The sequence below is a fragment of the Lepisosteus platostomus genome, chromosome 11 (genome assembly GCF_059453375.1).
Source record: "Lepisosteus platostomus isolate fLepPlt1 chromosome 11, fLepPlt1.hap1, whole genome shotgun sequence".
NCBI lineage: Eukaryota > Metazoa > Chordata > Actinopteri > Semionotiformes > Lepisosteidae > Lepisosteus > Lepisosteus platostomus.
In genome coordinates, this window is record NC_142621.1 from 19,669,202 (window position 1) to 19,684,800 (window position 15,599).

The window sequence follows — 15,599 nt, forward strand, 5'->3', positions numbered from 1 at the left end:
AGTGTTAGGTTTGTTTTGCGTGCCTTTAATTTTTGTTACTTTGTTGTTTTGTGGTGCTCTCCGCCTCACCGCTGCATGAGACCTGCTTGTGAGCTCTCAGTCAGACACGGCTGTTTTTCATCTTGCTGCATATAAGGAACATCTACTGTAATGCTAGTGGCAGTTCTGTGCACCATACAGTCAAGCCAATTTACACCAGTGGCCATGGCTACATTGGTGTCAGGCACTCTGTCTGAGGTCTGATGGTGCCTGTTCTAATACTTTAGGGCTCTTTACATGTATAAATTATCCTTTCATACCTTTTCCATCTCTTCAAAGTAGGTATCAATGAAATCACGAGAATTGGAGGGGTCCCAGTTCTTCCTGTGATTTTCGATCTCTTCCTTCAGGAAGGCTTTGACTTTCTTATAGTTTGAAAAAACAGTCTGGTGAGGTCCAGGTAAAAACTTCATTATACTGGGGCAGACATTGTAGAGCTGATGAAAAAAAGATGAATAGATATATTGTAGCTATAATAATATATATCTTATATATATTTTGACCCTTATGAAAGTTTTCTATTGTGTTTTTGCACTTTGACCTTGCCTTTCTTAAGCATTTTAAACTTTTACCAAGCTGATAAAAGTGATGTTTGTGTCTCCATTTTTTAGTGTATTTAGTGTAGTGTATTCCTGCATGAGAGTATGATACTGAAATGTAGTGATTTTATGATATACAGTATATACATTATCCTTTCATTTGCAAACTGATATCAGTTTATATGTGGTCAGAAAACAGGTGTTTGTCCTTAGTTTTACAATCTTTCAGCACTGAGCTCTTGAATGAGCAGCAGCAAAAATTGTTTGGCACCCAAAAAAATGAGTTTTTTTCTTCATTTTGTGTAAAGCTGCACCTACTTTCTTTTTGTATGAAAGAAAGGCATGCGTTTGCATTTCAAAGTCCTAATTTTAAAGTGGTAAGCATGTGGGTCTAGTGCTATTTATTTGATTTCCTTTGATATTCTTGTCATACCTGGGCTCTTAATGAGCCTATCAGGAGGAAAGTCTCATCAGTCCTTCGCAGAATATCTTGAAACCTTGGGTCATTGTACTCAAAACGGTGCCCAAACACCAGATGACAGATGACATTGGAAACGGCGCTGTTCAATAAGAAGTGGGGGTCAAAAGGTCTTCCTAAACAACAACAGAAACGAACCATTCAGAACTATAGAAAGCATTTCATAACAGTCATTACCAGAATAAAATCAAAATACATAAAGTTGAGAAAGACACTACTAATAATACTGATTTAAAATCACCCTCGTTACTGAAGACTCAGTACACGTTTTTAAAAACAATCCCAATTTCTGCAAAATTATGTTTCTTAAGTAAGATATAAAATGGATTGCTAGAAAAACCTGTTTTTTATATATGTATAATCCTTTCATTTATATATCATATTCAAATATAATATTTGTATATCCTTTTCATATTTTTGTTTTTAGAAGTACTGGTAGGGAGAACAGAAATAGAAACATACATTTTCAGAAATAGATATTGACTCAATTACTTTTGTGTACTTTATCCTAACAAAATACAATATGCTTTATTGCTTATTTATATCACTGATTCTGTAGATTCACAGTGATAAGTGTTTGACACATACTTAAGACATATATCTTTATTAAAAACACTTAAACACAATCCCTCATTGAGAAAGGCATATAATATAACATGACGTGTACACACTTATATTGTACAGTATGTATTCCCCTTGTCAAAAGATGCTTCATTGTTATATTTACCATGCTCTTCCTTGAAGGCCTTGTAAAGGAATCTGTTCTCTTCAAGGATGAACGACTCCAGAGTATTCTTGCCCATGCCAAAGTTCTTTAAGGTTGTAAGGGCAAACCTTCTATGTTTTTTCCATTGGTACCCATTGCTTAACGCCAGGCCTAAGCATCAAAAAACGGTTTATTTAAGAACAAACTGTTCACTGAAAAGAGTATGCACTTAATTAACTGTGTTGTTTGTGTACAGAGGCATAATCCAAAACCCTTTTTTCCTGGACCTGAGGACTGTACTGTAGTGTAGTGTAGATTTTTAGGGTGGAACACCCTTCGCACAGTTCTTTGGAAACAATAATGTCACAGAAGTGGATGTAAAGGACAATGCAATTAAAATAAAGAGCAATTCAGATAGACTTAATACAGTAGATAAATACATTCATACATTTTATTCATTCTTCATATAAGTTATAAGTAAGTTTACATTTGAAATAATACAAATGACTTTGCTATTTACAAAGTTGGCCTGACAATAGTAATGTTAATTACAGGAGTATTCAATTATTCTTTACACACCACTGTGTAAGTACTGGCAACTATCACATACTTGTACAAGGGAAAATTACTTTCACCATCTGATGTTCCTGCAGTAGCTCCAAATACACTCAATCTCTGTGACTCTTTTGAAACTTACACCCTTGAGTGATGATTTGAGGTTTTTTTCCCCAGAAGCACCAAAAAAAGAGAAAGCACCATTATGAGGATAACAAAGTTTTTTTTTTCTTTCAGATCCAGCTCTTTTTGTTTGATTTTTTTAAAAAGGTTGTATTATTGGTGACTTTCTAAAAAAGTAAATTAGCAATGATTACATTTTTTAACATATTGCAGATTTCATTTAAAGTTTTTTAAAGATTACCTAGTTAAAAACACCCTCATTTTCTTTACAGCACAATATTGGGAATTATTTCTTCAAAACCAATGTTGAGATGACATTGATTCGATGAGCAAAATAAATCAATGCCTATCTGTGGCTGTCAAAGTTATTTCAGTGCTTATTCAATGATAGTTTGTTATCTGGATCTATTTTCATAAAATATACTGAATTAATCATTAGTACTAAGGGAGGTCACAAAAATCTTAGCAATGACAGAAAGATTCTGAGAGAGGTTCAGACCTCAGTTCAGTATTATTATGAAGTAAAAGTAAAATGATTTTATGAAAAGTACAGCACGTCTGTAGAATTGTGCGGCCACAAAAACTTCAGAACATAAAATTTAAACTAATGAAACTACCATATATTTTTTACTTACAAGCCCAGAAAATATGTTTTTTATATCCTGCTTTGATCTCTAATCATGATATTCTTCTTGACCTTACAGTTTTCCATAATAAGCAACATTATGAATTTACAATGAACTACAGATACCAAAACAGATAGACAGGCTGAATAACCTCTCTTGTTTATCTTACTTATTGTTTTGGAACAACTCCTATTCTCATATTATTTTAATTCTTTGTGACCCCTTAACTACAGTATGTTTTGTTTACTTAATTTGAGTTGCTTTATCTTATTGAAGTCCTTTTATGCTGTAAATTATTTGAACAAAGCAAAAATTTACTTGTATTATAGAACCCGAGTTATGTGGATAGGTAGACAAAAAGTCTTGCTATTTTTCATAGTTTGAAATGAAAATATCCTTACCGAGGCCTTGGTAGACTTTGTCAAACAAAGGAACTACAGGGCGGTCTGCAAAATTTTCTCCTTGGTTTACTAGAGCTTCCTTGACCATTTTGTAACCGGACACAAAAACTGTATTTTCTCTTCCCCTCCACAAACTGAAGACAGAGCCATATTTTTCAGCAAGCTAGAGAATATATTTAAAAACCCTTTATTCAATTTATGGAATCTAACGTACAATGAAACAAGTTTTCATATACAGTATACAGTATATAATGAAACATTCATATAACACAGTGAAGTACATACAAAGTAAACAGAGTAGACTGAAATAATTATTTGAAGAGGAATTTAAACTACAGTTATGAAACACATGACAAAATTTAGGATTTTTTTTAGAATGTTTCACAATTGAGGCACAAAGTGTTTAAAATAGGCAAATCTTGAAAATTTAAACCTTTCAGTTTACTTGATTACTGATCTTACCTTATCAATTTCACTGATGTCCACAGCAGTGAAAACATTTCCCAACAAGGGAAAAGGCTTGGGACCTGGAGGAAAATTCTTTAAATTATTATTTGTCATGATGTCAATAATCAACAGAAACACAAAGAGGAAGAGAATGCAGCTTTTTATATCCAGATATTCCAGCAAGGAATACAGCAGCATTGTTACTGTGATACTTCAAACTCTCTTCAAAGCAAGCAGAAATGGAAAGAAGGTCAGAGTGCTGCACTGACTGGGTTTTGCACCACCTACAGTAGCAACATGAATTTAAAGAAGTGTCAGTGAAAGAAAGTAAGAGACCTGTTTTTGCATGTTCATTAGCATGAAAAACCATAAGGCACAAACAAAAGTTATGGAATAATGCAACAAAGTTATGTTGCATAAGATTTCTATGGAACTGAATATTAGCTTTTAAGAGCAAAGTACTGTATAAGATCTGTGTCTTGAGTACTATTTATTTATATTGATTATTTTGTACCTCTAAACAAATTCCTTTTAGCCTTTTTGTTGAAATGACTTAATAAAAACATGAGTACATACTGTATAACCTAAGATTAAAACTAACATCATAACCTAATTAAGATCTTTAAAAAATAAATAACAGTTATTTATTGATTTAGAACTTCAATGGTACTTCATTAACTAATCTGTCATCACCCAGATTAGAATCAATAAACAAAACTGTTACTTGGTATGCATACAGTATGTAATTAGTAAGTAAATTAGTAAGCTGTCAAACATACAAAAAATTGTGTTAGGGAATTCATCAGAGGGCAGCGATGATTCATAGACGTAATTAAACTTACAATGATCAAAATCACATTACAACAAGTTAATACCAAAAGTCAAAGTAAGATTTATTTGACATAATATGGTTTGTCTCAAGTCACTATGTAATAAATCAGACAGAGTAGCAGTGTTTTAAATGTTATTTTCAAATACACAGGGAGCCAGTGCAATACAGCTAAAACAGGTGATATAAACTGTATTTTAGTTTGGATTTAATTCCAAGCAGGTGAGTTCTAGACACCTGTTGGACACTAGTTGTTTGGAACATGTATGGATACACCATCACGCACTGCATCACAATAATCAAGCCACAATACATACATGAAATGTTACAAAGATGAAAAAACAACACCTTCACTGTCACGCCCTCTGCAGCCAGAGGGCGCTCCTACTCTGTCCTGTCCCTCGTTTCCTGTGCTTTGCTCTCCTTCTGGTGTCTCTCTCTCTGGGGCTATAAATTTCCGGGTCATTCATTCACCTTCGCTCAGCATTGATGTTCGGATGTCCAGAGACCCGCCTAGCACCAGGTCGCCGCTCCATCCGTGGCCTGAGGTCATAGGTTTCTATATGGCACTCCAGAACTCTTCGCACTGCTGAGCCCGGGCTAACTCCCCGTTCTCCTGCTTCGCACAGGGTCTTTTTCCACTCTCCTGCCATTCCACGGCTTGTCCCTTCCAACATCCGTGACATTCACAACACTGTAAATGTGTACTCCAAATACAGGTTATTTTGACCCAATCCCTAACCTGATACCAGGACCATCAATAGCCACAATGGTTGATTACAAACACAGCAGGTGTGTGTAATTTTAAATCTCGATGTCATCATTGTAGAAATGAAAGCTTATACGATACCTACTGGACCTGTACTAAGAATCAGACTTAGTTCAGCATATAGGTACTAAAACCACCAAATTGAATAAATTGTTTTCTATTAGACAGATAAGATTGAAGTCTTTAAAAGAAGTTATGGTAATACCAACAACCTCTCTAATCTATAAAGAAAGATGTTAGTAACCCTGGCAATAGCAGTTTAATTACTATGTATTGATCAGAACCCAAAATGAAAAAGATAAGGATACATTATAGGAAAGATAGCTAGGTTATCAAAGAGTATGGTAATTAAGGTAGATTTAAAATGCAAACACTCATTTTTACACATACAGAAATGATTGGTGTCAATTAAGGATCTTTCAGCATCATGAGTTTTACCTTTCAACTATGTTTTTAGCAATGTATGCATTTATTAAAAAATGATTAATGATTACTGATTAGAACAAAAACAAGTGATGCTTACTACATTGACCTGTTTTTAACAAATAGGCCAAGTAGGTAGCTGCGTCAGCATGCTCAGGCTGCAAAGGAACAAGTAAACGTTTATTCCATGCTGAAAAGGTCTATAGAGCCTTCTTCAGCTTGAGAATTGATTGCCATGACATCAGCTTCATCAGAACTATACATTGGAATGTTGTAAAATAAACACATTGTTTTTAAAAATCATTAATAATAATGATAATAATAATAATAATAATAATAATAATAATAATAATAATAACATTTTATTAATAACACTTACACTATATAGCACTTTTTTGGACACTCCATTCAAAGCACTTTACAGGTAATGGAGCCTCCCCTCCACCACCACCTGGATGATGCAGTCGCAGTGCGCCAGTGCGCTCATCAAACATCAGCTATCAGTGGGGAAAAGAACAGTGATGAAGCCAATTCATACTGTAGATGGGGATTATTACGAGGTCGTGATTGATAAAGGCCAAAGCGAAATTTGGCCAGGGTGCCGGGATAACACCCCTATGTCATGTATTTCACATATTACCCTACATATTTCAGTTTTTGTTTTCAGTGACCTCCTAATGTTGTATCCTTATTGGCCATTCTCGGTGCATTCAGGGGAACAGTGTTGCCATATCGCTGGGTTTCATGGATCACAGCATCAGTGTAGGGAAGATGCACTCTGTCTGCCATGGAGGGCTGCCGTTCCTTTCCAATCACTCTGTCTGTCTCGGCCTGGACCTTCTCTGAGGTGCATGAGGCAAAGTATGGAAAAAGAGTTTTCATCATATAAATTCTAAAAAATACTAAAACCTGTTCTGAGGTACTTTCCAAAAAGAAGATGCAGTATATTCAACAGAATAATGTAATTAATCTATTACAAAAAGAAACAAATTCCAGCTAAAGCATTTATTTAATATTATATTATTCTTTGTTTGTGCTGATTAATGCATGTCTTTTGGTTCATATTCACTTTCACGTGCTTGAGGGCTGATGTGCTGTAGGTACAACTGGCTTGATGTACAGTATTTAGGAGCTCACTGTGCTTACTCACTCTGTATGTCTGGGTATTTGATCATGTAGAGGAGAGCCCAGCATAGAGAGGTGGTGGTGGTCTCAGTCCCAGCTATAAAGAGGTCCAGAGAGCACAAGACCAGGTTCTCCTCATGGAATCCTGCTGCTGCATTCTTTGTAGTCTGACAGGTAAAATTATTACATCCCTATCAATTTACATTTGTGGCAATTGGTGGACTGTACAGGATATACGAGTCTGCCCAGATAAAGAATTTGAATTTATTAAATGATTCAGTTTCATACACAATATTAATGATCGGCTTTTTGATCATTATTATGGGTCTTCTGCCCTGTACTGTCACGCCTGACATCCCTCCCTAGAGAGTGCTCCACTACTCCTGTTATTGTTCCTGTGATTAAGCTCCCCAGGTGTACCTTCTTAGGTGTATTATTTAAAGACTAGCTCCTCCAGTCCTCAGGGCTCATCATTAGGGTAAGGATGTCGCGAGGCCTGCCTAGAACCAGGAAACCCTACATCCGTTTCCTGAGGGCATTGGCCTCATCTCCGACACCTCCCGCTTCCTGAGCCCGGGGTCTGGAGGATCTCGCCCCGTCACATTTTAAACTGTTATCACTGTAATGAAACCGATGTCCTAAAACCAGAAAGCAGATGATATTGGAAATGGCACAGTTCAGAAGGAGATGAGGATTAAAAGGTTTGCCTTTAAAACATAAACAGGTTTAAAAACATAAAATGGGGTTATTATTGGAGTCTGTCCATTGTTCTAATTCAAGTGAACAGTACAGAATGTAATTAATTAAAATAGTTTAAATTCAAGTCATTACCTTGTTCTTCCTCTATAGCCTCTTGAAGAAATCTAGTCTCATTGGAAATGATTGACTCCAAAGACTTTCTACCCAGTCCAAAGTTTCTCAGAGTGGAAAGAATAATTCTTCTCTGCTTTTTCCACTGGTATCCATTGTTTGAGAACAAGCCTGTAGGATAGTAACAAATGACTGTTTGAATTTAAATGAAACACAACAAAGTAATTACTTCATATAACAATGAAAATAGAAGGTATTGTAGAATACACAAATACACAAAAGGTATTGTAACAAAAACAACAACACTTGTTTAGTTAGGAGAAGTTCTCTTTAAACTCAAGCCTTACAAATAAAAATATTTTAAGACAGAACTGTCAAGGTAAATCAGTCAGACCTCCCAGCTTCAGCCTGCCCTGCTCTGTGGTTGTAGTGAGGCAAGAACTGGGAATCAGGAAACTGCATGGTGAAAGATGTGAAAGGCTATAAGAAATGAGTGTGATTCAGTTATGGTCCAGTTCTTTTATTTTATCGATGCTAGTTAACTAGTCTTTCAAAGACCATTGTTGGGAGCTTATTCGATACTATATACAGTAAATACAGTATGTCTAGTTTAAATTTCAGATTCCTACAATAAAATTTCAAATACAATCTATTTACATTTAGAAACCCTGTTAGTCAAGATATTGACTTTTTAACTTTTGTTACTCACATCTAATATTGATCAACATTAGTACATTGAGCTGTTCAGTGTGACTACATTTTATTAATTAAAACCTAAGTATTTTTATTCACAATGCATTTATCTATTTAGCAGATTACTGTAAAGATCAAATTACTGCAAGAGGAGGAATCAACGTTTTATGTGTTGTATAAATACCAATTAAATGATCCCCAAGGCTAAAAAGGCAGAGCTCTGGTGTAAAATGTCACATTAGATCTCTGTAACAAAAGTTGTTATGTACTGTATATTGTAAAATATATCTTACATTTCATATCCATATACTGTATAATGTACAGGGTAACAGGTTGGAAGAGAAACCAGAACACAAGCGATATTGATAGGTACAGTATATCAAAAATTGAAAATACAACAAAAGCCTCTTACCAAATCCACCATACACTCTGTCACCAAGTGTACCACTACATACAGTGAGTATAACTGGGTCGGAGTGAGAGCGGGGGTGGTGGGATCAGTCTGCACAGCAAATACGATAGAACATTCGAAATATGGTTTAACAGTGAAATTGTTTATAAAGTTAAAGCTTTGTGCAAATTTAGAGAATGGTTTGGTGTTACAGTCTCATGTCTTTTAAACTTAAACTAAATGTGAAACAAATTAGGGCCTGGCTAGCATTGAGATGATAGTAAAAAGCAAATGTGAGTTATTTGAGATAAAAAGATTACATTCTTTGCCTTATTTTAAAGACATAGATTTAAATTAATAAGTGTAGAGGTGCTACAAGTAGTAAAAATAATGTTCTTTAATAAATTATTTGTTGGCCATTCCTTTTCAAAACAGCTACATTGTTGACTTTATACTCAACCTAATCTTTGACTACCGTACCATTTGACACGGTATTATTTAATTATGAAAGTTGATGCAAAAATTATAAGCATAAACCTCAAAAGGAGCTGTCAATTGTGTATTACTACACAATTGGTCACAAAATTTTTCTTATTTAATTTTGTCAGTTATTATTTAATTTATCCAATTCCTTTAACCCAGGTTTCTTACTTTCAAATACAGTTACTGAATTGTAAAAACTCATTACAATCCAAAAAGCAGGTGGCAATGCATGACTGAGAAGATTAAATCGCCAGCTAAAATTGGAAGAAAAGCTTGTTTTTTTCTGAAACTTTCCATCAGAGTACATAAAGTGTCAGTGATTAAATACATTGAGGACAGGGCTGCAACCTCTGAAACTTGCTTATGACAAAAATCACTTACAATGATAAAACAACACTTAGGATTGTTCCCAAAAGAACAAATAAAAAGTGAAAATGTTTCTTTGTGTTGCCTTAAAAACATTTTTTCGATGTCAGCTTTGGAAGAAAATATCCCTTCCCTGATGATGTACTTTGAATTTTAAAATTAATTTGGAAAAATAGACATACAGTTAATGAAATTCCATTCCAAAAAGACCATTTCTGCCTCTTTCTCCACTTTTGCTGGGCAGGCGTCTATGTATTAAAGGCACCTCTGAATTTTCTTTGTGGTTGCTCTACAAAAAAGAGTAAAACAATAAGTTGGATTATATAAGTAATTGCATTAAAGTTCCCCTATTCAGTAGATAAATTATTAACCTGAATGATCTCAGATTCTGTGATGCCAAATAAAATAAATGATCAAACTTAATGATTAAGTTTAATAAGATTAAAAGTGATCTGCATGGTCATCTGGGAGACCTAAATACATCAGGCTCTAATGAATATAGAAAGCTCACCACCTAACAGGAAGAAACAGTGTGAAGTTGCTGAATTCACCCAGACACAAATGTGCACCAACCTGCAGTAAGGTATATATGCAATTTGTTGTAATACAGGCATTAGCAATGTTAAATTGATGAGAGCAATATGTTCCATTTCTTTGTATTTACCAACTACACACAAGGAAAGTTAAGAGAAAAGACACACTTACCATTGCCAAAATCTTGTCAAAATAATAATCGCCTACAAAATAGACATTGTTACACTTCAAGAGAAAAAGGCAAATAACTAAGCTTCAAGGCACAGGATACTGATACTAGACATATTCTCTTGCCTTCTGTAAATCATTGTCTGCTTACATTCTGGAAGCGAGTTAAATTGGTCAAACTTATTAAAGGATTAGACCCTGGGCCTGAACAGTCCCAGTCCTTACAGATTTATAGATATTACCAGTTACTGATGAAATAGTACATTAATCTTGATGAAATAAGGAAATAAACAACTAAGTGCTGAGTTGGAATGAAAACTGGAAGAAATGCCCTGTAATGGTGTTTGCGCATTTGTTTCAAATTAATAAGCTTAATTGGCAACATTGTGCATTGCATGTGCCAACCTTATTTGTTTGTTAAGGCAGCAGTAAATGTAGTTCCTTGGGGCTAATGGATCTCTCTCTTGTTGGCATTTCTCGATCTCTTTTCTAAAAACCTCTTTTCTGTCAACTAATTGTATTAAGAAGTAATAAACTGGTGTGGTCAACAGAGCTGGAAATGCATCATACAGCTATATAATTGACAGAACAAATATTGATTTATTTACATTTTTACTGTTGTTATTTGATTGTACATCTACTGAACAGATTAAACAGATTAATGGTTCTGTTAGTGACACATTTTTTCATGTTACATGCTACATCTTTGTTTTTTCTCCCAATTCAGTTTTTATAATGTGTAAGGCAAAAGTACCTTTTATTAGAGAAAAACTAACAGATTAAGTATAAGAAATAAAGGAATCCTTACCATGCTGGTCACCCACTGTATCTATCTGGATGTTACTACTTTACTGATTGAAGAATCTTATCCAGCCCTGGAAGGGGATGTTGGTGACCTGGAAGGAGACCCCACTGCTGCTAAAGGGGATGTTGGTGACCAGGAAGGAGACCCCTCATCCCTGGAAGGTAATGTTAGTGCCCTGGAAGGGGACGTTTGTGACCAGGAAGGAGACCCCTCTGCTGCTGAAGGGGACGTTGGTGACCTGGAAGGAAACCCTTCATCCATGGAAGGGGATGTTGGTGATCTGGAAGGAGATCCTTCATACCTGGAAGGGGATGTTGGGGACCTGGAAGGAGACCCCTCTACTGCTGAAGGGGATCCATCTGCCCTGGAAGGCAATGTTGGTTATCTGGAGGGGGACCCGACCGCTGCTGAAGTTGGTGATCTGGAGGGTGAGAATATTGTGAACTTCCATACTTTTGTTCCATTTTTGTGTGGCACTGTTACTTGTATTCTCTTGCCATGACCTAACATTCTGTGTCTTTCTTGCAGGGGTCTGGTGATCTGTTCCTGCTCTAGTGCTTGGAGTGGCTGGAGGACTGTGTGTGAATCCCTGGTTTTGGATTGCTTTGAGAGGCCAATAAACCTGTATAATTCAGATGCCTGGGAATGTGTTCAGCTTTGTGTGCTCACCTACCTCATGGTGGCCATTTAGAAATAGCTCTGTACTTGCTTGTGGATTCCCCCTTGCCACAGGCCTTAAAATTCTTACCTTCCACGGCTCTGATCTGCCAGAAGTGCGGCGGGGTAGGAGTGCAGCCATATTGGGCAGAGAGATTGAGCCACCATATGTGCTCATAAAGCAGGAGCAGACACCAGGTTGATGGAAACTTGCACTCCAGATCTGCAAGTGCTTGCCCTCCTGCAGGCATCTGAAAGGGGTGGTCTGGTGCAGCATGTAATCCAGGAGTGGGAACCACTGCTCCTGGTGACGCAAGTAAGGCTTCAATTGATTATTTGTATTTTTTTATTCCAGTCACAAGTTTAGGGTTTTATTTCACTTGCAAAATGGGATGGTTAAAACTTCTACATGTTTAAGAGCTGGGAACAAACTGTTCCAATTCCCCTTCTTAGGTCAATGAAAGATTTGTGTAACTGAGGGCTTGGTGGGAACAAAAATCGAGAGGTGGGTGTGTGGGGCCCCCAGGCTCAGGATTGGGAACCACCTTCCTAAAGCTTAGGACTGCTCCCTTCTTCATAGGTTTCCCTACTGGTACTATCATTAGACAGGTCTGTGCTTGAGCCACAGACCAGGATTCCACCCAGTGACTGCTTTAGTTTCCAGTAACCATATCCCTGTCTTTAGAAAAACATTGTGTAACTAAGGTATAGTGGATGTGAGGAATTGAACCCCTGGTTTCATTAGGTCAATTAAGCAAATAATGAAGTGGCTGACTAGCTGGTTGGGGCTGAGTTTGGAAGGACCTACTCTATATGAAGAGCAGAAAAGATATGTGATTAGTCTTTACTATCCTGTTGTGTGGAAACAACTCAAGCCATGAGTGAAGAACATGACTGAGGCCACCTGAAAGAGTTACTGCAGCTCCTTGCTCTGGAAAGGATTGCTAAATTATTGCTCTGTACTGGAGAATCTACATCTCCATTGTCAGTCTACAAATGGAGAGAGATCAAGATCAGTGGCCCAACCCAGGAGTGCTTGTCCACAGCAGCATCTTGCAGGTCTCTTGGTGTGTTGGTGTAAGATGGCTGAGAGCAGACCACTGCCTGTGCAGCAGCTGAGCCTTTAGGGGAAATGTGCAAATAATATTCAGCCTGCCTTTCTCCCCTGGTAGGGCACTGATTGAACAGCAGATGTCCCGGACATGGAAACTGTAGCGCTGATTTAGTATAGTGTGCCAGCACATACTTGTGCTGGAGGGCTCTGAGAATTCCTGACCAGCAAGTACCCCTCATGGTCAGGACTTCCTCTCCAGAGACATTGATCTCCAGAGAAGATTGCCTTCTCTGATCCATTCAGGAATCCGCAAGGAAGCTCAGCTGAATTAAATCTTCTGCTGCGACCCATTATGTCTTCCTCCAAATCTTTTTCTAGAATTTTGTCATACCTTTTCTTCCTCCCTGGGCCACTTGCCCGCTTTTCTCACTAAACCAGCATTCTGTCTCTTCGCAGCGATCTGTACCAAGACCAGGTTTTGTAACCACCTTCTATTCCTTTACAGATGTCGTTGACATTAATATCTTCCTTAAAGGATTTCGCCTGAAATTTAATACCTTTTCTTTTGATTCTGATACCACCCAGAGTAACATTCAGAGACTTCTAAAAGAATTTTCTAGGAAACAAATGCTTTCTACCATTTTCTCCCTTTAAAAACAGATTATCCTTTCTGACAACATCATCAAAGAGGCTAAGGAATTTCTATGGCAGACAGCTCCACATAGTCTTTCCTTTATAACTAACCTCATTAGATCTCCCAACTCTAAACTCTACCAGTTTCTCACTACAGAGAAGGACAAAAAACTCGGTCATCTTCTACAGAAGAAAACCATCAACACCCCAAACACCTTCACAAATCTTAACCTTGTTGTCCCTAAACCTTCTGACCTTTTCCTTTCACAGGACGAGCGATCCCTCCTCAGCAAAGGCCTCAGTTTTGTACCAGTTCCCAGGAAGCTGGACATCCCCCAGACTAATGTCAACCTTAACTGCTTTTACCGCAGGATCTGTCTCCGAGCACGTTTTGCTGACAATTCCTCTTCACAGGCAGCTGACAACAATCCAGTTATTGATGTCATTAACAACATTAATCCCAAACAGAGCTGTTGGACTCCCCCCTCTGGCTGTTTTTCACCAGTCAATTTTCATTAACCAATGCACCAATCAAGCTCCCAAGACACACTCTATACCCAGTAAACACAGTTCCAACCTCACCCAAGGAGAAATTCAGGTGCTCCAGTCTCTCCACAACAGAGATGATATCGTCATCAAACAAAGGAGGTGCTGTTGTGGTGTGGCGTAAGGACCTATATATCTTTGAAGCCTCTAGACAACTAACTGACACTTCTGCCTACCTCCCTCTCCAACATGACCCTACCACTGACTACCAAAAGGATGTGGTATCCACCATCTCCCTTCTTATCAGCATGAAGGAGCTCCCCCAGGAGGCGAACCAGTTCATCATTGAACATCCGCAGGTATCTCAATTTTACCTCCTTCCCAAAATCCACAAACCAGTCACCCCTGGACGCCCCATCATATCAGCATGCAACTGTCTGACTACTTACATCTCGGCCTTTCTCGGCAGCCTCATGAGACTGCTGGTTAAAGGTCTTCCCTCATACATCAAGGACACCAACCACGCACTCCAACGTTTTAATGATCTCGAATTTCAGGGCCCCGATTGCGTCATTTTTACCGTGGACATCACATCTCTTTACACCGTCATTCCCCATAATGACGGCCTTACAGCCCTCAAGCACATGCTGGACAAATGCACAGTGCTTGATCCACCCACCCACCCACATCATGGTACGCCTTGCAGAATTGGTCCTCACACTGAATGCATTCTCATTCAATAACCTCTTTTACCAACAGGTGAGTGGAGTTGCCATGGGCACCAGAATGGGACCCAGCTATGCCAATATTTTTGTCGGCTGGGTAGAAGAACACTTCTTCGCTTCCTACACTGGCTATGTCCCTGACCTCTACAAGCGATGCATTGACGACTGCGTTGGTGCCACCACATGCTCCAACGACCAGCTTGAGTGGTTTCTGCATCATTTCACCAACTTCCACCCTTCCCTCAAATATATGGTTAACATATCTTCCACTACTCTTTCGTTTCTAGACATCAACCTCTCCATCAACTACCCCCGACTCTCCACTTCGGTTTATTACAAACCCACAGATTCACACAGCTATCTCCTGTATAGCTAACTTCACCCCAAAACACTAAAAACTCTCTCCTTTTTTCACAGTTCCTTCGGCTACGACGATTATGCAGCGACGACATCAACTTCCAAGACGTACTTTGATATTTTTCATCAACAGAGGATACCCCAGCAGTGTTATTGACGGGGCCCTTGCCCAAGCCAAAAACACACCTTGGACCATCAACTCAACCAGGAACCTCCGCTGTATCAACCACATTCCTTTGGTTCTTCCCTACCGCCCCAACACACTTCCTACCCCCAGGACTATTAACGACAACTTTCCCATCCTACAAGATGATCCCTCCACTGGGGCCCTCTTTTCTGACCGCCCCATCATCTCATATCGCTGACCACCTAATCTG

The 15,599-nt window shown here is 38.0% G+C and overlaps 1 protein-coding gene, 1 long non-coding RNA gene and 1 pseudogene across 4 annotated transcripts in view; 1 reads left to right on the top strand and 2 right to left on the bottom strand.

Moving 5' to 3' along the window:
- LOC148652141 (cytochrome P450 2J2-like) overlaps positions 1 to 4,191 on the bottom strand; it is a 6,978-nt gene extending 2,787 nt beyond the window's left edge. Inside the window, exons 1-5 of one of the 2 annotated variants that reach the window (XM_088598808.1) lie at positions 3,930 to 4,191; positions 3,468 to 3,630; positions 1,784 to 1,933; positions 1,012 to 1,172; positions 300 to 476 (exon numbers count right to left, since the gene is read on the bottom strand). In XM_088598808.1, the coding sequence (XP_088454934.1) occupies positions 300 to 476; positions 1,012 to 1,172; positions 1,784 to 1,933; positions 3,468 to 3,630; positions 3,930 to 4,112 (834 nt within the window). In that variant the 5' untranslated portion in view covers positions 4,113 to 4,191. The remainder of the gene's footprint in view (positions 1 to 299; positions 477 to 1,011; positions 1,173 to 1,783; positions 1,934 to 3,467; positions 3,631 to 3,929) is intronic. The other variant, XM_088598807.1, reaches the window with a different exon arrangement.
- Positions 1 to 11,942, top strand: part of LOC148652140 (uncharacterized) — a 24,646-nt gene extending 12,704 nt beyond the window's left edge. Inside the window, exons 2-3 of the long non-coding RNA XR_015925235.1 lie at positions 11,367 to 11,738; positions 11,839 to 11,942. This is a non-coding gene — a long non-coding RNA (uncharacterized LOC148652140). The remainder of the gene's footprint in view (positions 1 to 11,366; positions 11,739 to 11,838) is intronic.
- Positions 6,325 to 15,599, bottom strand: part of LOC148652142 (cytochrome P450 2J6-like) — a 30,793-nt pseudogene continuing 21,518 nt past the window's right edge. Inside the window, exons 6-8 of the transcript XR_015925234.1 lie at positions 7,086 to 7,227; positions 6,607 to 6,777; positions 6,325 to 6,432 (exon numbers count right to left, since the gene is read on the bottom strand). The product of XR_015925234.1 is annotated as a cytochrome P450 2J6-like (transcript). The remainder of the gene's footprint in view (positions 6,433 to 6,606; positions 6,778 to 7,085; positions 7,228 to 15,599) is intronic.